A 17,516-nucleotide genomic window follows, 5' to 3' on the forward strand; every position below is an offset into this window, starting at 1 on the left:
GATGCAGTGTCGATCAGTGGTGTTACAAGCTCTTATTGAAGGGGAGAATTTTTACTCCAACCATGCTGGGCTGTTTGTACCAATGTCAGTGAACTAGGTGCTTTCTGCATAGTTATTAATTGAATGTTTACAAACAACATTTAGGCACAGATATGCTATTTGCCCAGCAGTGCAGTTTGTGGAGAATTGTAACCTTTTGCAAGTTTCAGTGACACAGGTTTATTGGGATCCAAAAACAAGCAATCCTATTGTCATTTAGGCACTCTGTCATGAACATTATTTTCTTTAAAAGGATTGAGTCACTTTAAGATTGTGCAGCCTTTGCAACTGCAAACCTGTGAAGATGAGCTCAAAATATATTGTCTAATTCACAAAGCACATGGAGAGGGTTAAATGCATTATTGGAGGAGGTAGTGTTGATGCATTTGGTGTGTTTTTCAATAGTGGCCACGGCTGGACCAGACAACACTATACACTTCTTTTTGACTTAAACTGCTGTTAGCTGGATGTCGGCTGGTTAGAAACTGTAGCATGTCTGTGACATCTGTCCTATATACAGAGTTAAAGAATAGAACTTTGTTGTCATTTTAACAAGTACAACGAAATTGAAGTCACAGCAGCATTCAAGAAAACAAAGGTAAGAAAGTGAATAGAAAGTGTAAAAAGGTCCAAAAGAAAACAGATAATGACAGCTTGTCCATCATTCTCCAGTTCAGCCAGCCTCCACCTCCACAGGGTCCAGGACTGAGCTTCTTCATGCTCCATCTCTATCTCCTGTATCCTGTCTGCTCACAGCAAGTGAAGCTCTTCGGTGTCTGATGTAAACTCCATTAGACATGTCTGTGAATAGCATGATGCTACTCTGCCTTCTGATATTCCCTCTGTTACTGAGTTAGCACTGCTAGCTCATCCATCTTATTGGACATAGATCTTACGTTCCCAATAACAATGGATGGAGGGACAGGTCCATGTGGTCACTTCTTAGCTCACACCTGAGAACCAGCACGCTGTCCAAACCTCCTTCTCCTCACCTTGTGGGAAGACATCAGGCCTTACACCAGTTAGCATTGACATGCTACAGGCTGCTACCAGCTGAGTTCACATATAAACAATGCAGCCATGGTTACATGTAGGATCTCCAGACAAACACAGGAGAAAAAGTAGTAAAAATATCTCTGAAGCCACAAAAAGTTTGGTGTCCACGACCAACAAATGAGCCATACAAATTAATGATCCACTCCAAATGCAAAGATTATGTAAAAGAGACAAAAAAAATTACAAGAAATGGACAAAGAAGAGAGAGCTGCTGCAAAAGGCAGCCATAGCCAACAGGGCGGCGCCTAGCAGCCTCCATGGAAAAACACACTGTCTTCAAAGACTTTCCCTACATGTGATATTTTGCGCTGTAAAACACTCAGGGCTCTGCACTTCAAGAAATAGAGTCATGGCAGCTCATCTCACTCACAAATTGTGCAAAACTGCATAGAGCTGCAAAATTTTTGGACATTTTTGCACTTGAATATCATTAGAGCAATTTGCTTTGTGAATAAGAATTTGAGACATAGCAGATAACAAAGGCAAGTGAGACCCAGTTCTTGGGGCATTTTGCAGCTGAAATCCATTCTTTGCAATTCCCCCCATAGTTTTTTGTTTATTTATTTATTTATTTATTGTTTAGTTTGTTAGTTGGTTAGTTAATTAGTTTGTTAGTTGGTTAGTTAGTAATAGCCCAGTAGGGGTCCTCATGCAAAATCATATTCTGTGAACATTTTCTATTATATTGTTTTGATAAAGCTGCAGAAGACAAACAACCTCCAACAAGAACCTTCCTCTCTCTGTGTCTCTGAACAACATTCAATTATCTCACTTGATTAACTTTCATTATGACAACTCAAACAAACAAACCCTTTTCTCTAGGGTGAAGGAACCTCTGATAAGTGATGCTGTTGTTCGCTCATAACTAGCTATGAGAACAGTGTCTCAGGTTTGAAAATGTGCTGGCAACAAGCTTTGACACTGTATCATATGATCATAAGTGAAAGAAAAAAATCCTCTCTAAGGATGGAACAGTGAAAGTGAATGCTCTTATCTCTTAGCTCTGTAATGTGTGTGTGTGTGTGTGTGTGTGTGTGTGTGTGTGTGTGTGTGTGTGTGTGTGTGTGTGTGTGTGTGTGTGTGTGTGTGTGTGTGTTTGTGTGTTTGTGTGTTATTTTAACTTACTGCAGTCACTTTACCTGGAAAAAGCTTGAATCTTCAATAGTAATTTCAAAGGTCTACGCTTGTGATTGATTGATGTGACAATTCAAGGTAATTACCCTGGATTTTGTCAAAGTATTTCCTGTCTCGAACTCATCCCCTTTTAAAGTCTGTGTCAGTTTTTGCTCTGCTGTTTGAAGAGATAAAGTTCCAGAGCTTGTTATCCTCGTAGCACTGGGTACGATTGATTGCCTGGCCTCACTGCACAGTACATAAATAACAGCCGAGACTGGCAATCAATATTTCATGCATCTTACTTTGTTGTTCCAAATACTGACAAGACATTGTCACTCATATCATTACTTTCCCTAATATGAGGAAACAATCTGGTGTCATCAGATCCTATTACAGCAGATTTTCTTCCTCTGGAGTGGCTGGAATTAAAATTTCATTGTTTGCTGGAAGATTTTGACACCCACACCCATGCTGTTTCTTCTAATATTTAAGGGCATGTCAGAAGCCTGGCAGTGCACCAGTTTTCAAATCCCTCAGCGAATTGTGCTTTGAGGGATTAACAACATTTACTGTCACATTTGAGCCCTAGTTTAAGCTACAGGATTAAATTTTCTGAAAACTACACGTATACAGGCTTGTATTGCTCAATTTCTTGGGGAAATTATACCTTCTAGACCGTCCGGACAGTTCTGTGTCACATCAAAGTCGACATACTTAAGCTTCTCTGATAACTTTCTAAAGCCTTGTCAATAAATTGTGTCGCTGCAATCATTTCACAACTTATACAAATAATATGTCTTGCTCTCCCTTCTGGAGACTTGAATGTTTGAACCACAGAGATTTCATGACCCAGTTTCATCGCTGTGGAATCAATCTTGTCACTCTTGCCACCCAGAGGATACAGACACAGGCACAGGCCTATAGAACGGGTTAAGCTCCTGGATTATGGATTGGGGATATGCTCATTACAGTTCCCTGGGCTTGTAGTGAGAGTACCTGTGATGAGTTTGCATTTTAAATTGGCTTCACATTAATTTCAGGCCTTGATTGTAGACAGAGTTCAGGGGAACGACTGGCTGCTCACAGAAAAAGGCCATAGCCATCCCCACTGGGGAATCCATAATTAGGCCAGATGGGGAAATCTATCTGCTAGCCTGAGGTTAGTCTTTCTGCCAATGGTGAGACTTGTTGTTTGTATTGGCAGAGGGACAGTGATCCACTCACAATTCAAACCCTGCCAATCACTGTGGCCCACTGTGGATGGTCGGACCACTGCCGAGGTGGTCTTCTGGATAGTTATTAATTCATTGATTTTGTTAGAGTGATGTGATATGGAGACAATTTGATATCCCGACTATGCAGAAAGTCAATGCTGCAGTGGCTCTTAACTCTAAGCAACTTTCAAAAGCTTATGAGACTGGGAACATAAAATATTGAGGTCTCTCACTGAGCATCAACCAAGACTTAATTTGACTTGACTTTATTTAAAAGCTGTTGTCTCAAAGAAGCACACTGTCACTTCTTTGTTGCACTACTCACTAAGGGCACATCATAGCTCTGTAAAGTCTACGGATGTGGATTCCAGGTTATGTTTATAATTCATCACAACTAGAGCTCATAGCTTTGGTCATGAGCTGTTGGTGATAATGTTTAAACATGAATCATTTAGGAGGAGTTGTTTTAGAAGTGAGTGACTCTTCTCTGAAGCTGGAAGCTGCTTGGTAACCAAAATAGCTTATTCAAAAATAAAAAAAGCAGAAGTCTACTCAGCTAACATAACTTTCTCTTCATGGACTGGAGTCTATCTCTATATCATACTATACCAAAACCTGTCACATTCACTGTGACATGATTCTGCACAGCTCAGCCTGATTGAAGCAAATTACCCAGTGAAGGCTGTCACTGGTTACCTACATGGCAAAAGCCCAAGCCTGACAAGGATTTCAGCTTAGTTCTACGACAAAATGTCTTATCAGAATTAATAAAGGTCACATGATAAGTCAAGAAAAATTTCTTATTTCAAGATATTAAAGCCAAAATGAGGCCTGGATTACTTGTCAGGAGTCTGCGGTATAAAAAATGTGCTTGCTTAATAACCTCCACCAAGGAGGTTATTTTTTGGGAAGAGTTTATCTGTATCTGTGTATCTGCAAATTATCATACAAACCTGCAACTGACACCAAATTGTAGCGGACAGTCTGCTGAAAGGGAGTATAACATTAAAGTAGAACTAAAGTGTTGGTGACAATCACAGTATGCTTGGTGGAAGTCTGCACTCTGAGTGCTTTTCTAGTTTGAAATTGTTCTTGTTTCAACACTTTTCTTTTCACCAAATTGGCAGATTTTTTTACTCTTTGCATTTCATTCATGGGTCATTTTTGTCTTAAATATCTTGAATCTTTTTTCTAGCCTTTAAGTGAATGAGGCTTAATTTAAGTTTAGTCACCATTTTACAAAAAGTAAGACCTGTGTTTGCACAGAATTGATATATTAAAAACTACTTATTTTAATGGGTCACCATAAGGGCGCGACCTAGACAGCTAGACCATCTGCGCCCCGACGTTTCTTAGCAGAACTATTTCTTTACAGTGTTCGATCTCCTTTTTTTTTTTTTTTTTCTTAGAAAAGAAAAGTCTGTAAGTATGATTTTAGTTATTATGTATGGTGAGAATTACATTATGTCACAGTACAAAAAATAAAGTAACTAGGTTCAGTAAAAAAAAAAATCATTGTAAAGCTCTGTGATATGTCATCATTCTCTAAAGCCATTAGCATTTTTTGTGTTCATAAGACCTGCGCCCCACCTTTTTTTGTGAAAAGTGCACCTGATTTTGCCGACAGAGACACTGACACAGAAAATTTGAAGCTTAGTGATAAGAATTAAGAGAACCATAACATTTCCAAAAGCCCAGTTAAAAAGCTCCTTGGAGCTCGGTGTCCCTCAACAAGCCATTCTCTTCAACAAGGCATAATGTGAAGACAGATGGAATTAATTTTGTGCAATTGCTAGATCATTCTGTTGACACATCTGATTAAAGCAAATGACACTACAGCAGACTACAAATGAGCCTGGGGTTGCTGCTATGAATTCACATTCTTCAGCAGTTCAGTTGAATGCCATTAAACTACATTTTTTAATATTTTTCTACACTGTGGAAAAGACTCATGCTGTTTACTGTTTTATGTCTGTTTGTTCAGAAACTCATGAATATTTCTCTGTGTGCACAGAGCTTCAGCTCAAGCTTCTTTTAAGGTGAAGGTATCATTTTTGGGAAGGTAATAAAAGAAGTGAAGTGAGTCTCTGTAGTTATTATGTATAATTTGAGACTAATTTTCTTTTCTGTTGCATCTTCTTTGTCAGTCATCCCTATAAGATCATCAATTTCAGGGCTTAATAACAGCACGTAGAGTATAGATGGGAAGAAATGAAAAGCTTTTGTTGAGTAACTTTAAGATCTTTGGCATACAGTATATTTACAGACCATAGTTTCAAGGCTATTACATGTAATTCACTATTGACTAAAGTTCTCAGAGGTGGCACGGCAAAGCTCAGAGTATGTGAGGAGCGTCAAGCAGGCTCAGTGGCAGAAAACAAACCCTGCAGCACTCTTTGTTTGCCAAGAGGGAAAGCTGATCATCTGGCGTCTTTAAGCAGATATAAGGATTAGCTTTGAATATCTTCAGCCTGGCATGTAGTCATTTTGCATACTGCTGCACAACAGGGAAGCCTGATAGTAACCATACCACGCAATGAATAATAATGCTCAGGTTACATGGGGTCCACCCAGCTTGAGTAAACAGAGATGGCTGGAAGCAGCATCAGTTCTGACCCACCTGTCAAGGGCTGACAATTTTTCTTCTTCTAAAGTACCTACTACATCAAATGTTTTCACCAGACAGCATTTTAATACACACTTTTCAAAGTACTGTATGGTTTTAAAATTCCATTCCTATAAATGTGTGAAGAGGTTTGCAAAAGTTCATACAGAGTAGGAGTATAACCATAAGAGATACAGCATCTAATATGAACTGGAGGAGTAATAAAATCTGAAAACTCGTGCATCAGTGTAAGCTATCCTCTTGGCTCCTTCTTTTAAAAATGATTAAAGAAACTGTAGCTAACATCTCAAAAATGCATTACTTCAGAATATTTGTGAAATATGTCATTATCTAAGATCCATATTTAGATTTGATAATATATTGCTTGATAACATGCAAGCCTCTGGGAGAAATCATCACATTTCTTCATTTTGAATTTTTAAGCCAGGAAGGAGAATAACATATCTGGGGGAAGACTGATTTTTCATTATGCACTCGTAGAATAAAGTCAACATTTTGTGAGAGAAGTTTAATTTAATTAAAAAAAACTGAAATCCAATTAGGAGATAAAAGTCAACATTTCTTTTGAAGAAAATTAAAATAAAGTCACAATGAAGCCAAAAAACTGTTCCTTTCTAACAAGGGTGATTCATTTTCAATGAACCTCTAATTGTAATTAATTCTTCTTTTGGCCTAAGATTATTCAGAGGCTTGCTGTACAATGATTGATTAGGGTCTTTAACCCTGTTTTTGTTGGGGTCCAACCTTTTCACAGCGTGTCTGAAAGATGAAGTAGAATAGACGCTCTACTGGACACCCCTCCTGTCAACGGTTTGTTTGGCACCAGTGTTGAAGTTGCTGCTGGTGGTAGGAACAGGCAGGGTCTCAACATTTAAGCTGGTGTTTCTGGGTTCCTGCTGTGCCATTTTAATCTCTAACAGTTTTTGATGACAGACTGTGCTGGTGAGCAGATGACATGCTGCTTTTCTAAATTACGTTTGGGTTATGTATTGTCTTTCTATTTGCATGTCAACCAACACAAAGAGCGGATGAGACCATGTGTTCAAAAGGGATAGCAGAATTGTTTGAACTAATTACAGAAGTGTGACAGGCTTTTCCAAGTTTTATGTGTGCTTTATTCTTAACATTTCATTGTTTATAATGGAAATACTGACTTTTTTCCCTATATTTTCAGAACTCTAACTTTATTTTTCTTATACTGATTGATAGAAATAAAGATCTTCCCCTCTAACCTTCCCTTTCCTTCACTGGTCTGAATGCTCCAATAGACAATTGACTTTATTGGATTTTCAGTCATGACCTTCTTAGTGCAAAGTTATAATTTTCTCCCATTTTGCTACCCTGGAGGAATACGTAAAACTAAATCTTGGACTATACCTAGCAGTTATATTTTTCTAAGGGTTTGTGACATAAAGAATTAAAATGCAATAAACTGCTAAATGTCAAGAACTCTTCGTTGAAATACAAGAAGGTGTTTTATATATTTGAAAAGTTTATTTCAGAGTTGCTTTAAAGTTTAGTGAGCTCTAAGTCTTTGCTGCCCCACAATCCTTTCCCCAGCCAGAGCTTGTAAAATGAGCCAGAGCAATATTCAGAGAAATCCAGGCGGACCCTGTCTAGTCACTGAAGACCAGAGGGCACTGGGCATTAACCGTTTTAATACCTCTCTGTTTGCTTGCTCTCTTGCACCTCACACACTAGTTTGCCCCTCAATGAAAATTCAGTTATTTTCCATTTCTACCGACTGCCTGTCAGTCAATCAATCCTCTGTTAAGGGTGATATGAAACCTAATACACAAAGAGTTCACATTCAATGTTCTGTTTATATATGAAGGTGTGTGAAGGTAACAAAGACTGGTGTTTTACAGCATGCATTATTGGTTCTTTCTTCGACTAGATGGGTTGAGAGGATAGTTTGGAATCATGTGCATCTTTTATTTGTCCTTTTGCAATTTATTGTAAAAGTTTATGAAATTATCATATTAGATTTTAATATTTTATTTCATAAAGTTGTTTAGGCAATATGAAAATTAATACAGCTGGCTCGCCACATTTGATTGCTATATTTTTATAACCTCTGTCTAACAAACAGTTATGATTATCGGTTGACATATTGGTCTCCAGAATCCACTTACTGAGAGTTATATACTGCTATCCAGACAAAGCAGCCACAACATTCATCTCAATGTGTCAGAGAGCCAGTCAAAGTTAGATACTCCAGTGAAAAATGGGTCTCTGATAACTCAATGTTTAAAACTGCCTGATTCACTGACAACACATTATTCCAACTCTTCAATTCATCCCAACAATAAATAAATAAATAAATAAATAAATGAAATCTGCATTAAAAAGTGAGAATGTCACAAGCTACGACTCACACTTTCCACCACAGTTGAATTAAACTACACCCTGTCACAAAAATGATGTGGAACAGTGCTGCAAATGTCATCATTTCCTAAAATAGTTGGTGCAGGAAAGAAGAGGGACAATCAGTACAAGCCTTTATCTTGTGGGTAGTAAAGTTGTTTTAATTAATGTTTGGAAGCAGAATATCAATCTGTAAGCAATTAGAGCTTTGTTTTAAGGGTCGTACTTTCAATTGTGCCTTTTATTGTTCGGAACATTCATCATTCCTTGATTAGCTTGTCTTTGACTGATGCTTTTGTATGAAGATGAGAGCTATACAGAACATCATCAACAATTACATCATTCAGAAAATACAAGGGACATGACAAGGGCTGATACTAGTCAATCATTGTGTTAAATCAAGATTTTTAATACAAGGCTGGGAAAACCATCCATCAAATACGATACAGTAGTTTGGAATTAATCAAAGTTGCAGCCATCTGTTGTTTATATTGCTATTTTAAAAATCATACATCACACGTGTGTTTGTCCTGTTGCATTTAATAGTTAACATGAATTTTATCAGTTGCATAACCACATAATGTATCCAAAAGAGAAAGAAATAAAGGTCTATAAACTTTTCACAGTAGGCAAAAAATTTCTTCAGCAAAATGATAAGTGAGGCAGTTGTGACTGAAAGGGGCCCTGACAAGAGCAAAATACCAAAATGCAATTTCCCAAATCTAAAAGTAATTTCCCATTCCGCCTACCCTTTAAAACCCCTTTTTTTCTACTCCTCACTTTTTATCTCCTTCTTCTTCCCCCTGCAGAGCTCCTGTCAGCCTGCCATGAGCTCCGGTGCCGCTATGGCTGCGTCATGACGAGAAACGGCACCTTCTGTTTCTGTGCAGACGGCTTTGAGGTCGGCGAGGACGGGACGAGCTGCAGAGGTAGGATTCAGCTGTGCAGAGGGGGGACCTCCCGCTATGGAGCATCCTCCCCCCACCTCTTTCCCTCCCTCTTCCTCACATCCCTCCTTATGCCCTCGGCCAGACTTCCTTCAGATGAGTAGGCAGGAGATGTTTGGTATAGGAGAACCATCTGTCTGCAGGCAGGGTCTCATGCACAGTGCATCACAACTCAGAAGCACATGCATACACACACATACTGTCTGTACACTGCACACTGTTCCTCATTGGCCCTCTTTTTTCTCTCCTTTTTACTCTCTTCATGTATGCCACAAGCCTGGTGTCTAACAACCAGCAAAGAAGACAGGGTTTTGCAGCCAAAGATGCCTCAGTGTCTTAGTTCGAAAACCTTATACCACAGCACATAGCATAGTTCTGCTGGAGGGAGGGGCTCAACAAAGTAGAATTGCTCCCTCAATTGATCCTGTTTCAAGAAGACGTGAGAAAAAGCAGTTTTTAGGGTACTGCAGCTCCAAAAAGGCTCATTGGTTATAAAAGTAATTATGCCGGGGGTGCCAGAGTGAGGCCACATTAAGTATACTTTATGTATTTGGGTCATGTTTGAGTACACCTAATTTGTTACAAATGACTCTCTTCCTCTTTCCATAAGATCATGATGAATGTGCCATGTATGGCTCATGCAGCCAAACCTGCTCAAACACCTACGGGTCATACAGATGCAGCTGCACAGACGGGTACATCCTGCAGCCTGACAGGATATCTTGCAAAGCCAGACAAGGTGAGCGGCACAAAAGCGTTGGAAAACAACATAATCTGCATATCATGTGTGTTTCATTTCTAATAATAAACTGGGAGGTTTTGTTCAACCTTAGTGGAACAGTAGCTTATCAAGGCCTTCATGCTTGCTAGCTTCAGTAGGGCAAGATTAATGTGGTTTAGCGGTGACCACATCGATCATCCACATGGGAATGGGGAGATGTGGTCAGGCCAGGATAATGATAAAATTAATGAGCATGAGATTTTAAGTGGGAACAGTCTGGGGTGTTTTGTGCAGAGACAATGCCCAGCGTCACTCTGATTTATGTTAATGCCTTATACTGGTAACAAATCTGTCCTGATGAGTAAAACAGCCTACTTAGGAACAAAACAACAAAGAAACATATTGTGTTTTTTGGTGGTCCAACATCCACAAATAAACAATCTTACCCTCAAGGGACAGATTTTAGTATTGTGCATTGAACCCAAAAGTGAGGAATATTTTTTTCAGGAAGTTGTCACCATGGCGTATATGGGTTGAAAATAGCTGGAGGCCCAGCACACCTAGCTGGGGAGAACACCACTGTTGCAGCTTTTAATCAATGTGACTGGTGTCCTACCAGGAATAAACTGAATATGATTACCCATAAACTTAACTGAACCCAATGCTCACATGTATTAATATTAATTTAGCAGAGAGCGATAGTAGTACAGGGATAATGACAGGGTTACCATTAGTTGTAAAAACCCATGAATATAAATCTCAGATAGAACTCCCAGAGTCCAGACGATGAAGAGCAGCAGGGAATTAAAGACATATTATCATGCTGAGTTATAACATTGTAGTGAAAACTGCATCCCAAATGTTCTTTTGGGGAGTTTGATCTTCTCTCAGTCTGTTCCTAATCTTTTCAGGAAAATGTTAAACCTGGAACAGTGTTTTCTTTGGTTCATATTTCTATCAAAATCAAACTCGAAACACCCTGATAAGTTTTAACACTTACATTCTTTACTGACTCATACCATAAATTTAACTCTACTGTACTGAAAATGTGCCTTATGCAGAGCCTGGATGACACTGTTGTTGAAATCCCTTTAAACTTTGCACACAGCTAACAGTGGTTGCACCCTCTTCTCAAAAAGAACATTTTGTACAGTGTCTTCAAAAATTCATAATGCCAGATCAAGGCGCTCTCTTACTCTGATAAATTTCACTAAAGGATGAGAATGTGGCAAGGTCAGTTTGCAAGTGAGATGACCAAATAGACAAATGATCAGAAGCTACCCGACTAATAGCATGCAGCCTTGCTAACAGTTGTCACTTTTGTGAGTGTTAAAGCTGATGAGGTTCTTATTTTTCATTCTCATCCATAAAAGACACTCTGCTCTGTTAGCTGTGTGCTGTCTCCCATTTCTTGGCACAGCTCACCCTGTGTCAGTTGTTGACGAATACACACAAGATAAAAAAAGAAGGATTACAGACTTTATTTTATACTGCATATGAGACAGCTTAATATTATTTCAGTGGATCCGTGTGAATTAAAATGCATTGCATAGAAACACAATTTTATTTGAATTTTGATTTTTCAAGATGAAGTTTTTCCTTTTTTTTTTACATTAGCTAGCATGTGTAACATAAAAACATCCAACCATGTGGTGAAAGAAAAATGTCTGATTTGTTAAAGCTGATTCAGGGGGCTGAGAGGAAACACTTATCCAAGTGAACATTCTGATTTATTGCCTTTGTTAGGAGGTTAGCCCTTGACTTGAACTCTTTTGAAGAAGGGTATAAATAAAGCCCCTGTTTTAGGGGGCGAACCTGATGTCAGAAATGTGCATGGTCAATTAAGCTCATGAAGCAGTTAATCTCAGTTCTCACCGTCATAAACTGTCCTGCCTTGACTCACAGCAGGAGTAAAAGGCTCTGAAAAAAGTCCCACCTTGAACTAGTGTATGGGTTTTTGAGTTTGCTTTGTTGAAGTGTATTTTATGTGATCTTTGATGAATCATTTAGTGCCTTTCTGTAATTATGTGTTTGCAATTTATATCCTTTACGTCTTTTTTTACACAGTCTTTTACTGCATTGTTCCCCCATTTCCTCCTGTTTTATGTAATCTTCCTTAATATTTAAATGATGAATTAGTTAATTAATTTTCTTTTCAACCTTTCAAAATATCATTTTGTGTTTCCAGGAGGTCAGCTGGTCAGCTGTTCTCTTGGTGTTTCACCGAGAGTGAAACTGTGCTGCTGGACTATAAAAGGATGATAATAACTATGTTTCTCCTTCACTCCAGATGCTGGTGACAGCCGTCCAATGCTTCTCATTGGTGGTTCGGATCGGATTGTCATCACCCATCTAAATGGGACAGGCCTTCAGCCCCTGAGGTCTCTGAGTGTAAATGGAACACTAGCATTGGATTTCCAGCACAGCCAGGAAAGTGTTTGCTGGGTTCTGTCTACAGAGTCCTCTGGGCAACTCCGCTGTGCTGAAACGAGAAATCTGCGAGGATTCACACGGGAACAGGAAATAAGAACACAACATAGTTTGCAATGTATGTTTCCCATTACTCAGTTTCCTTTTCTTTAAGTACAAACTGTGTTGCCTGGCTTACTTTTCTGAGAAATGGTACAACTTATCAGCTTTGAATCAAGAAGACTCTCACCTGGACGAACAGAATGTAGCAGTTTTTTTTCTGCTGAGATACTGATCAAGCTGCACTCTCACATACTCTCCCATTTTTCTTTCTCTTTCTCTCCTAAACATTTGTGAGCTCTCCCCCTGCCACTTCATTATCTGTGCAGTTGAAGGCAGGCTAGCTTGGTGGTTTTGGCCCCTCACCTTTCTCTTTCAGCTGTCATTCAAACCTGTGAAGTACATCAGATTTTATGCCTACATGTACTTTCTCCCTTTTTTTACCTTTACAAACTAAATTTGTAAAAATTCCGACACAGGCTATTTGCACAGTACTGTTTTGACGAGTAAAAGTACAAATATAAATCATGTATCCACACTTTAATCAAGTCATCTGTGTCTTTGTATTGAAAAGAAAAAGCTTGATTCTACAGATTAAACCTGCCAGAAGATCCAGGTTTTTTTCACAGAAAGAGCTGCACCGAAAGAGAGATGTGTCTCTTAATAGGATGCTGATTGATGAACCTCTGCATTACCAGGAAGTTGAAATACAAATCTTTCTTATGTTCTCCATGGAGAACTTAAGCACAGTTATAAAGCAGACGAAAACATAGCTGCGAGTTGCTTTATTGTAGGTGTGGGAGTATTGTTGAAGTTAAACCAAGGCCACAAGTTTGAATGTGACAGTGTTTCTGTCTTTGATTCTTCTTTCCGTCTTGTGAAAACTCTCTTTTGCAGTCACAGAAAATACTGAGCACATGAAATGTTTTTTTGTTTTTTTTTTATGAATGTGCTTTTAATTTAAACCTTAAATTCTGTCATTGCAGATGTGGAGCACATGGTCATCAATTGGCTAACGGGGAACTTTTATTTTGTTGATCGCGTCACTGACAAGATATTCGTTTGCAACCACAATGGAGACACATGTGTTACTGTCGTCCAACTAGACCTGCTGAATCCTAAAGGACTCGCTCTGGATCCTCTCATGGGGTGAGTGTTCTGCAGTCTACATAATACACCATCTCTGAAAGCACTGCAAGGCTCATTTATCATCATGCATCTTTTGTTAAAGCAGAAAAGTCATGGAGGAAGGGAAAAAATTGCCATGCATAACAATTGACTTGTCTGGGAGACTGTGAGCGAGTTACAATGAAGGGATTTAAATGATTCCCTGTCCTTCGACTCAGCCCTTTTCTCTTTGAGCTGTGTAATTTGGTGGATAGTAATGCTTCAGACAGTTTCTACTGTTGAGACATTCATTTGTATTCACTGATTTCACTCAACATCCCTCAGTAGAAAATGGCCCTGCAGGACTTTCCATTACGGGATTTTTGTCTCTATAGAGATCACAAAAAGCTGGGTGGTTGTGAAGTCAAAATTTCCCCGCACTATTTTCTGTCAAATTGAAACATGTACAGCATGTCGTTGACAGTCGCACTGATCACAATGTTGGAAAAGCTTGTTTTGGAGATGGCAATTTGCATCACAATTTTTCATATCACCACAGAAAAAGCTGAAAATGGGAACATATAACAAAGAAATATTCCAAAACGAGGCTGATGCAGCCTTTGAATTTTTACTCATTTTCAATTATAAAGTTATTTATTAAGTTTTTGATTTTTTTATATATGTATATCAAGACATTTGTTGTCATGCAATGCTTTTGTTATTTATTGTTTTAATTACCTCCACCAAGGGGGTTATGTTTTTGGGAGTTTGTCTGTCTGTCTTTCTGTCTGTTTGTCTGAGAACAAGATAACACAAAAACTAACAAACGGATCTTTATAACAAACTAACAAACGGATCTATACCAATGTTGCCACCTTACATGAGAATAAATCAAGCAGTGATGAATGATTGCTTTAGAATTAGTGCTGCACTTCAAAGCTCCATGATACACAGTATTCATTGCGTTCAGGCTTTGAGCAGAGGCGTGCATATATAAAACATCACTGTAGTCGAGCACAGACAGAAAAGTAGCAGCAACAAGTTTCTTTTTTGCCTCAGAAGAAAGGCAGGATCTGGCTCTAAAATAAAACCCCGACCTTAGTGTTCAACTTTTTACGAGCTTCTGAATATGAGGAGTAAAAGTTAAAGAATCATTGATTAAAATTCCGAGGTATCTGAGATACCTCTGGGATACAAATGCATCCCTCAAGGATGCTGATTGACGCTAGGTTTGGGAGCTAGCGGCTCCAAAATAGAACATGATGTCAAAAAAAAAGTCTGTGTGAAACACTTCGACAAGGTAGAACATAAACAAACACTAAGCAGACTTCAACTAGTGCTACTATTAGACAGAGGAAAACAATAATAACCTTTGTTGTCTTTGGGTTGGTTTTAAATCTTTTGATTGTGGCCACCCAGGGGTGAATGTTACAGTGCCAGATTTCAACATCTTTTACCTTTTTTTTCTGACGAGGCATACTTTCCTGCTGTATGTCATGTGCCATTCAGAGGCTAAAAGGAATTTTAGATCAATTTTGTTATTATTCCAGAAATCAAAGGCCTCAAACAACTCCCTTCTTTTATCTTTCAGTACGCACACTGATACATCATCAGAGATGTAACAATTGTGCTCTACCCACAGCTGTACGAACCCAACAACAAATTATTAACTAGTTAATAACATTTTCCTCTCATAAAACCTAAACTAGACACCTATTTTGGGAGTTTAAGCTTTACAATTTATACTTAATTTAACAGCATGGGAAGGTAAAATAAGCTGTTAGGTCTCATCAAAAATAATTGGCTGCTGTTTCTTTAATGACATGGGCAGTTTTGATTTGGTCTGGCTCTTTTTAATGCCTGCACAGCAGGCTCCCTCTGACTTACCTCAGACAAGCAAAGCTTTTTTTATGTGTTGTTCACACAATAGTGTCCATTCTGTTCTGTGTATAGAGGGGTGATAGTATGTATATAGAGACTGCAAGGCCTCATGGGAGCTGGACATGATGACTGCTGACTTTGAAAGACACAAAAGTTTTCCGAGGCTCCTCTTTGCCTCTAATTAGTGAGACAGGGGTACAGCTGTTTCTGAAAAGGCGGGCCTGAGAGAGAGGTCTGTCAGCCTGGAGCAGTGAAGCGAAAACAAATGAAATCAGGGAGGTGTTGGATGGCAGCAGGGAGAGGAAAAGTGTTTATGGAATATGCTCTCATTTGGCACTTTCTAAAAATTTGATTTTCTAGGCTCTCAACAGAAAGAGCATTTTATTCTGCTGCGGGAAAACCTTTTGACGTTAAACCGTTTCTTTAAAAAAGGAGGGCAGAGAGTCTGATTGATGATTGGGTTTATTCATCAGCTGGAATTCTGATCAGCACTTCAAAATTAAGCTCCCTGTGAGTGGTTGGATTATTTATTTATTTTGTTTGTATAGGACTGGAGACATTGAATGTTGTTTAATGAGAAGCATGGGAAAAAAACAGACATGTTGAATTCACTGTTTGTTTAACCAAGGTCATGTTCACGTTGAACCACTATCAACCATGTTACCTGGATGCAATTTTGAATACTGTGACCTTGTTTACCCAAACCTCTTCTAGAAACTGAATGTATGCCAAGTGAAGAAATATTATTTCTTTAGAAATATCAGTACTTTTGCAAATAGATGGTCTTATATTAAAATACTGGATACAGTAAAACCTCATTATGGCTCTGGATTGACATTACAAGGTCACAGAGGTTATTGCTTTTCTTACTCTCTTGACTTTGAGCCTGACATTTGATAAATATTGAACATTGTGTTAAATATATCATATGTTTTATAACCAAGCATCTGTAAAAGTAAAAAAAAGACCTAGCCTTCAAGCTGCTGCCATTGTCAAAATAGATTATATAAAAATAGCATGAAAATAAATGCTGCAAGACTGCATTGAAGCATCAAGAAGCTTTCACTTTCTTTGGTGTTGAGATGTAATATGTGATTTGTTGCTAAAAGCAGAAGGTAACATCACTCAAAATGCTCTTGACTTCTATTGATTGCTCTAGATTATTTTCTTTTAAGGTGCATTTGAGTCTGTGAATTTAAACAAACCGGAAGAAGAGTTTTGTTGTTTGTAAACCCTGCTGTATAAATTGAAAGTAACAACTTCTTTCTGTAGATGTCAGTTTATAGTTCTCTGCTCTGCCTCTGTCTCACTGCAAGCCATAAAGCAAACAGTATTTCTCTTGTCCCATGCAGCGTCTTTATCAGGGAGGCTCATTTCTATCCAGTATGGATCTATCTGGTGGTAGCTGCAGAATACAAAGGTACAGCATCAGCACCATCCTAATCCCAGAAAGCTATCATTTGTATGCCACAAAGAGGTGCACCTGTTTGGGGAGCTGGGTCCCTTGCTGACGCTGACAGTTTTTCCGCACAGCCTGGTGTCGGGTTCAAAGGGCAGCCCATCTCTCCTCTGACTTGACTTGTGCAGATTAAGCCGGCTTCCCGCTGCTCTCTGGCTGAAGCTCGTTATCATTGGTATCTTTTGGAGCTCTGTCCTCTCAGAGCCGCAGCAAGACAGCAAGACAGCAAGCCAAGCTGTCCATGTTAATTACCGTTTGTGCAGACCTGAGCAGTTTTGAATACTTAAAGTGACACTTTGTGAGATCTTTATTTCCATCAGAAGGGCATAGCTTGCCTTGGTCTGATGTTGCACGGTTCCCATTGTAAAGAACAAATTACACTACACCTGTTTTACATGAATACCTAGTATCTCTTCCATTTTTTCACACTCCCTCTGTCTTTCTGAATTGATTTCCAAGCCCTCCTTGTGGTTTTGTAAGGTACTAAATGGTTTGGCTCCCCTGCATCACACCT

At 38.8% G+C, this 17,516-nt stretch overlaps 1 protein-coding gene across 1 annotated transcript in view; it reads left to right on the plus strand.

Annotated features, from left to right (window-relative positions):
• The window catches only part of lrp1bb (low density lipoprotein receptor-related protein 1Bb), a 255,210-nt gene that overhangs the window by 109,060 nt on the left and 128,634 nt on the right, over positions 1-17,516 (plus strand). The window contains exons 5-8 of the mRNA XM_074695293.1: positions 9,228-9,347; positions 9,976-10,104; positions 12,377-12,634; positions 13,542-13,704. Of these exons, the coding sequence (XP_074551394.1) occupies positions 9,228-9,347; positions 9,976-10,104; positions 12,377-12,634; positions 13,542-13,704 (670 nt within the window). The remainder of the gene's footprint in view (positions 1-9,227; positions 9,348-9,975; positions 10,105-12,376; positions 12,635-13,541; positions 13,705-17,516) is intronic.

The sequence above is a fragment of the Halichoeres trimaculatus genome, unplaced genomic scaffold (assembly GCF_033239565.1).
Source record: "Halichoeres trimaculatus isolate MK-OKI-2021-1 unplaced genomic scaffold, fHalTri1.1 fHalTri1_scaffold_19, whole genome shotgun sequence".
NCBI classification, from domain to species: domain Eukaryota; kingdom Metazoa; phylum Chordata; class Actinopteri; order Labriformes; family Labridae; genus Halichoeres; species Halichoeres trimaculatus.